The 7,186-nt window shown below is 39.0% G+C and overlaps 1 protein-coding gene across 1 annotated transcript; it reads right to left on the bottom strand.

Annotated features, from left to right (window-relative positions):
• Nucleotides 1-804: 804 nt before the first annotated feature.
• LOC139872652 (putative aldehyde oxidase Art an 7) lies at nt 805-3,152 on the bottom strand. Its single transcript, XM_071860570.1, has 2 exons — nt 2,271-3,152; nt 805-2,163 (listed from the first exon to the last, which is right to left on the bottom strand). The coding sequence occupies exons 1-2, from the start codon at nt 3,150-3,152 to the stop codon at nt 805-807; spliced, it is 2,241 nt and encodes a 746-aa protein (XP_071716671.1).
• Between the last annotated feature and the right edge of the window lie 4,034 nt (nt 3,153-7,186).

The raw sequence follows: 7,186 nt of genomic DNA, 5'->3' as shown, positions 1-7,186 counted from the left end.
AAATATATTTTAAATATAAATTAGATAACGTATGGGTTATGTGATGTTTGAACATTAACGAGTATAAGTACACATTTAGAGGGTTATGATTATTCCCGACAGTTAAAGGGTCAAAAGTGAAATATTGTTTTAAAAATAATCTTGTAAATTTACACACAATATTCGACTATTCGTCCCGCAACCTAAATCGCCGGAATCGGAATCGGAGACGTTGTGAAGATGGTGAGCGTGGAATTAATCCGGGGACAGGGGAGATACAAATGCCCTAATGCGTCGGGGCACAATTATATCCGAAAAAATCTCATAATCAAAACTCATCGTCAGCAAAATCCAAAAACCCAATTCTCAGAACCCTAATCGACTGGTTCAGTCTGGTAGTATTAGTTTGGCAATACCTCTGTTCCCTTTTTAGTTAATCCATCCATCCATCCATATCCACACTAAATGACACACCGATCTCACTTTCTGTTTGATGAAATGCCTGTGTGAAATGTATTTTCCAGGTATTATATTATAATCACTATTAAATTATTAATTATTGATAATTAATTTAGTAATCACACTGATATAAATGTTGTAAATTAATGAATGCATTTACTGATAAAACAACGATAAGGGGTAAACACTGATGATATATGCTTCAGAATTTGACTTGCTTTCCTATAAATAATATGAAATTGCCCTCCCAATTTATTATTTATTGAAATGCAACAGATGCAAAAAGAGAGTACAACTAATTTCAAACGAAATTTACCTACCAAGAACTAGTAGAACATAACAATAACAATGGTAAAGTAAACTAAACTAATCAATGTGGACCCACACACCACGGCTAGGAACATTGAGATAGCTCACAAACATCATGTAATAGCCTGGTGGTGCAACCTTCCCAGAAGGCGGCGCTAAGGCGGTGATCACATTGTTCTCGACCTTCTCCTCTGCAGCGATTAGCAACCGCTGGTTTTGAGAGAAACCATGTGTTGTAAAAGGTGGGTACAGAAGAGTCACTATAACCTCTCCGAATCCCACATTTGTATCCGAAGGAACTGTAACCGTGACCTTAAATGGTTGACCGTACTTCAACACCTTATCGGTTCCATCTTCTTTGATAGCGGGCCTTGTGTTATCGAGCTTCGGGTCGAAATAATGGGGTGAAAATTTCTCAGCCTTTAGCTCCGTTGGAAATAGACCATCAAAAGTGTAGAACTGGTGTGAGTTGCTTCCGACGACCAATATCTTACCATCGGGAAGCACTGCAGACGATGAGTGGTACATTCGAGGGACGTTTGTAGGGTTTAGTTCCATAAACCGCTTACCCATTTCATTTTCGGGCATGTATACAGTCGGGGTGAGATTCGGATCTTCAGCATCTTCCCAACCCGAAGTACCCTTTTTAGCACCATTGATTAACAGCATTTGTGCATTCGGAAGCAACAATAGATCACCCATGGTTCTCGGTGACGGCATGTCTTGTTCTTTCTCCCAAACGGGGTTATCAGCTAACACCTTAAGTCTGTTACAATCTGCTAAAGCGGGTGTGAAAACTTTGTTTTGCGTGTACCTTCCGTCGATATTCGGGAAAGCATCTTTTTTATTACCACCACAAACGATTACTTCAAAAGGAACCGGCATAGCATTGCCCTGGTTGAATCTTAGTGGGAAAAGGGCAGATTGACCCGATGGTGGATAGTTACGGGACCCACCTGGTAACGCTGGATACTCCTTTACGATGTCACCCGTTTTTGGATTAAAACTAACGGCCCGATCGTTAGTGAATATGAACACGTTTCCGTCCGGGAGTAGGTAAAGAAACGGGTAAAGATTGTTCTCAACGGGCAGACCCGGTCCGACAGCTGGCTCGGTAGTTTGTTGAAGGAATGGGAAGTTAATCACCTTTGGCTGGAATTCGAAATTTGGCGGTACAATATCGTAACTGTACGAATCTCGACCTCCTACAATAACTGCACTACCGTCTTCTAAAACACAATTAGATGCATACCATCTATTAGCACCGAGTGCATTTTCTCTTTCGACAAACTTTGGTTCAGGATCTTTTAATGCGAACAACCTAACCGACTTGAAACCCATTCGATTACCCCCTGTCGATAAAAGATCACCAGTCGGCAACACGTGTCCTGATGAGCACCATGGATCTGTCTTGACCTACAATACATAACAACATACAATATATCGTTTAAATAATTAAAAAATTATAAATGTCTTGCAAAAATGTGAGTGGTATATAATGATAATAAGTATAAGTTACGTACATAAGCCGAAACAACTTCACCGCTCTCGACATCATATTGTACGGCATGAGCGAAACAATCGGGCTCGTTGTTATTATCAGGATTCGGTGGACAGTTTCCTTTTGGACCTAATTCTCGGGCCGAAGGGCCAAGGTTTGTGGTATCGAACCAAACAGCCTTGTTGTTTGACAACACCTGAAGTTGCATTGCGTTAACACCCACGTCAGGATTTTGTACGACCCATTCACCTTTATAATCGGTGTTTAATGGAGGTGATCCATATAGTGGTGGATCGTACCACGGTTTATCAGCAGGCGGGCCAGTAGGAGCAGCTGGAATGGGCTTGGCAGGCTTATCATTTGCTCCATCGGGCTTATCTCCGCCCCCACCTGCCGGCTTATCTCCGCCACCACCTGCAGGCTTATCTCCGCCACCGTCTGCAGGCTTATCTCCGCCACCGTCTGCCGGTTTATCTCCGCCACCGTCTGCAGGCTTATCTCCGCCACCATCTGCAGGCTTATCTCCGCCTCCGCCTCCACCTCCACCTCCATTTTTATTAGGACAATCTGGCTTATCACCGCCTCCACCTGCAGGCTGATCTCCGCCTCCACCTGGCGGCGTATCTCCACCTCCACCTGCAGGAGGCGTATCTCCGCCGCCATCGGCAGGCTTATCTCCGGCTCCATCTGCGCCTGGATCTGAAGGAACGTCTTCTTGGCTTGACGGATCTATATGCCCATCCTTCCCACTCGGGTCTGGAGATTTAGGCCCTTTTTGTTCGGGGCAATTGAAAGGCTTGCCATCTTTGCATTGGCCCTGAATTTCTTTTAGATCATGGGAAATAACAGCACATGCGAATAACAGTAACAAATTGAGTAACAATAGAAGTTTAATTGATGCCATTGGCAATTTAAATTTATTAGTTCTGTAATCACAGTTTCTTACACTTTTATACTTGAGCTTTTGCAATGTAAAATTAGAAGTTTCTAAATTTAAGAGGTTATGATTCTAAATTTTGTCTGAGGACATCAATAAAATTAGGAGCTTTGTTGTGCTTCTGTGGGTATAGATGATGCATGAAAAATCGTACGTGATTTTGAATGTTTCCATTTTTAACGTATAATTGGTTCTCTAGTAGCTTTAATACGGGAGTATATGACAAAATGTTAAAAAAAGAAAAAAAAAATGTTTATTAACTCTTTAAAATACAAGTCTAAGCTCTATAGTACGGTACTACGGTTATTGAAATCTAATGAGTATGCTTTCATTTCACTTAAAATTATTAATTTTATTAATTATTAATGTAGCATACTTGGTACAGCATAACATGTATATAAACCATAACTATAATTTGGTTGAGATCAAGTTAGTGACTTTTAATAACAGTGTTTAATAAAAATTTCAACTATTAATTTGTTCAATTTAGTTAATTGACTTATAGTATAATACTAATACCTATATTTAGGGTCTTCCAAATTGGTGTACTTGAAAATGAACAAGATCGACAGTGGAAAACGGTAATTGAAATTTTTTAAAAACGGTTATCGGATTGGAAATGGTAAATTAATGTCATTTAGTGAACGTCTAACTCTCATTAGGTCGATTTTTAGTAGTTTGTCATTGTACTACTTATATCTCTTTCGTGCTCTAATCTGTCATCTTAAAAGTTATAGAAGATTCGAGATGAATCTATTTCTTCGGTTCAAGTGAGAGTTTCAAATTGGCTTGGTCAATATGGGACGAGAGGTTAGATATTGGGTTTTTGAAATCTAGTATTGGGGTTTGATGGGTACACGGCAAGAAACATTGCGCAACTGATAATAATGATGAATCTGATATGTAAACAAGAAGAAACTTGATCTTTGTATTAATGAAAAGAATACAGATTGAATTGAGTTACTTTGGTTTACACGTTGAGGGTATAAATACACTAAGTTTAGTAACAGCCATTTCCTAAACAAGGATGAATCCAATACCACTTTTGGAACCCCTATGTACTAATTGAGGAAATATGGCAGTATGGACAGTAAGACCCGTTATCCTTGTTGCTATGCTAAAAAGGGAGGTAATGATAAAATAATCTGATCCCCAAAAGTCAAATAACCATTTTTGGTTATTTGACCTTATTTGTTACAGCTCATATTCTAACACTCCCCTTCAAGTTGAACAGTGGGGTTTCCAATGTTTAACTTGTCGAGAACATCACTGAAGAGTCTTCCGTTGACTGATTTGGTGAGGATATCGGCCAATTGGTCTTCTGATCTTATATATGGTAAAGAAATAATTTCTGCATCCAACTTTTCTCTGATAAAGTGTCTATCCACTTCAACATGTTTTGTTCGATCATGTTGAACTGGATTTTCTGAGATAGCAATTGCTGCTTCATTATCGCAGAGGATCTGAATAGCTTCTTTTGGAGGGAATCTTATTTCTGTCAAGAGTTTTTGAATCCATAGAGCTTCTACTACTCCCTTTGCGATTCCTCTAAATTCTGATTCAGCACTTGATAAGGAAACGACCTTTTGTTTCTTACTCTTCCATGCAACTAAGTTTCCTCCAACTATTGTGAAGAAACCTGAAGTTGATCGTCTATCTCCTTTTTCTCCAGCCCAGCTTGCATCCGTATAAACTTGTGCTTCAAGATGCCCACTCTTTTTTAATACAACTCCATTGCCTGCTGTTTTCTTTAAGTATCTGATGATCCTCATTACGGCTTCCATATGGTGAACCTGTGGTTGATGCATAAACTGGCTCACAACTCCAACTGCATGTGCTATATCTGGCCGAGTGTGAGCAAGATAGATGAGTTTTCCTACCATCCTTTGGTATTGCCCTTTGTCAGCAAGATCAGCTTCGTCTTCCATATATAACTTTTGGTTTGGAATCATTGGAGTATCAGCTGGTTTGCAATCAATCATGCATGTTTCTGCAAGAAAATCAAGAACATACTTCTTTTGACAGATAAATATTCCCTGTTGGGATCGTAATACCTCAATCCCCAAAAAATACTTAAGTCTGCCCAAATCTTTCATTTCAAATTCTTTAAATAAGTTCATTTTTAAGTTAGAAATTTTCTCTTTATCATTTCCTGTTATTATCATATCATCAACATAAATGATTAAGCATGTAATTAAATTTCCTTTTCGTTTAAAAAAGAGAGTATGATCCGAGTTGCTTTGTTTAAAATCATATTTTTTCATAAATAGTGTAAATCTCCCAAACCAAGCCCGTGGTGATTGTTTTAACCCATATAAAGCTTTTTTAAGTCGACAAACTTCCCTGTTTTTAAAGTTGTCGGTGAATCCAGGTGGTGCTTCCATATAGACTTCCTCTTTTAATTCGCCATGGAGGAAAGCATTCTTTACATCAAATTGATGAAGTGACCAATCTTCATTTGCAGCAATAGAGAAGAGAACTCTAATGGTATCAATCTTTGCAACTGGTGAGAAGGTTTAGGAGTAATCAATCCCGTATGTCTGAGTGTACCCTTTTGCAACCAGTCGAGCTTTGTATCTTTCAATAGTTCCATCTGGTTTATATTTTATCGTAAATACCCATCGACATCCCACTGGTTTCTTTCCTTGAGGTATGACACACTTTTTCCAAGTGTCATTATCATTCAAAGCGTCCATTTCAACTTCCATTGCTTTTTTCCAAATTTTTGATTTTAACGCTTGTTCAACAGAAGTTGGAATATTTTCAGAGTAAATTGCGGAATTAAATTTTTGAGCTTCTTTTGATAGATTTCCTTGTGCTATATTAGCCATAGGATATCTAGATCTTTGCGCTTCTTTTTCTGGAGAATATCGTTTTGGTGGGACACCTCTATTAGCTCTTTGCGGTAACACATATCTATTTGTAGGTTCAACGGGATTTGGGTTGGTATTATTGGAACTTGAGGTGGTTTGTTCTTCTTGAATTGGAGTTTCATCATTTGAGGAGGCTTCGGTGGGTTCTTGTTTTGTGGTATTTGGTGACTCGAGATCGGGATTTGGTGAATCGGGTGGATTTGGTAACTCGGGTTCAGGGTTTGGTGAGTCAGGAGGATTTGGTGTTGGTGTTTGGACATTATCGGGTTTAGGTATCCAACTTACTCAACTTAGAGTGTCATTACCTTCTTTCTCCCCCTCACTCGTGAGTTGGGTATTGTAAAAGTATTCTGTTTCGATGAAGTCACAGTTCATGGTAGTGAAGACATGACGTCGCTTAGGACTATAGCACCGATATCCTTTTTGATTTATTCCATAACCCACCATGACACATTTTTTCGCACATGGATCTAGTTTGGTGCGTTCATTTTTTGGGATATGAACAAAGACGGAACATCCAAATATTTGAGGTTCAATGCTAAATGAAGTAGGAAGGGTGTAAAATTGAGAAAGAGTGTCCATAGGGGTTTTTGTGCCCAAAACTTTAGTAGGTAAACGGTTGATAAGGTAGGTAGCGGAAGCGAGAGCTTCGGGCCAAAAACTTTTCGGAACCTTGGACTCAATTAATAAAGCTCTTTTCATTTCTAAGAGTAGCCGATTTTTTCGCTCGGCCACTCCATTTTGTTCGGGAGTATGAGCGCAAGATGTTTGATGAATAATTCCGTTGTTTTCGCAAAAGTGTTTCATTGACGTGTTGACAAATTCCCCTCCATTATCGGATCTCAAGATTTGAATATTTTTATTAAACTGAGTTTGAACCATTTTATAATAATGACAGAATTTTTCAAACACTTCAGATTTGAAGGTTAAAAAAAAAAGTCCAGGTCATTCGGGTGTGATCATCAATAAATGATACAAAGTACCGAAGGTTTTCCCCCCCATTAACCGGAGCCGGACCCCATACATCAGAATGAATTAAAGTAAAAGGTGCATTTGTTCTAGAATTACTTGGTTTAAACGTACTCCGGTGGCTCTTGGCCAAAATACACGTTTCACATTCTAAATTCA

Source organism: Rutidosis leptorrhynchoides, chromosome 10, assembly GCF_046630445.1.
Source record: "Rutidosis leptorrhynchoides isolate AG116_Rl617_1_P2 chromosome 10, CSIRO_AGI_Rlap_v1, whole genome shotgun sequence".
NCBI classification, from domain to species: Eukaryota; Viridiplantae; Streptophyta; class Magnoliopsida; order Asterales; family Asteraceae; genus Rutidosis; species Rutidosis leptorrhynchoides.
Note: the sequence above shows the minus strand (reverse complement) of the source record. Positions and strands in the feature narration are given on the sequence as shown.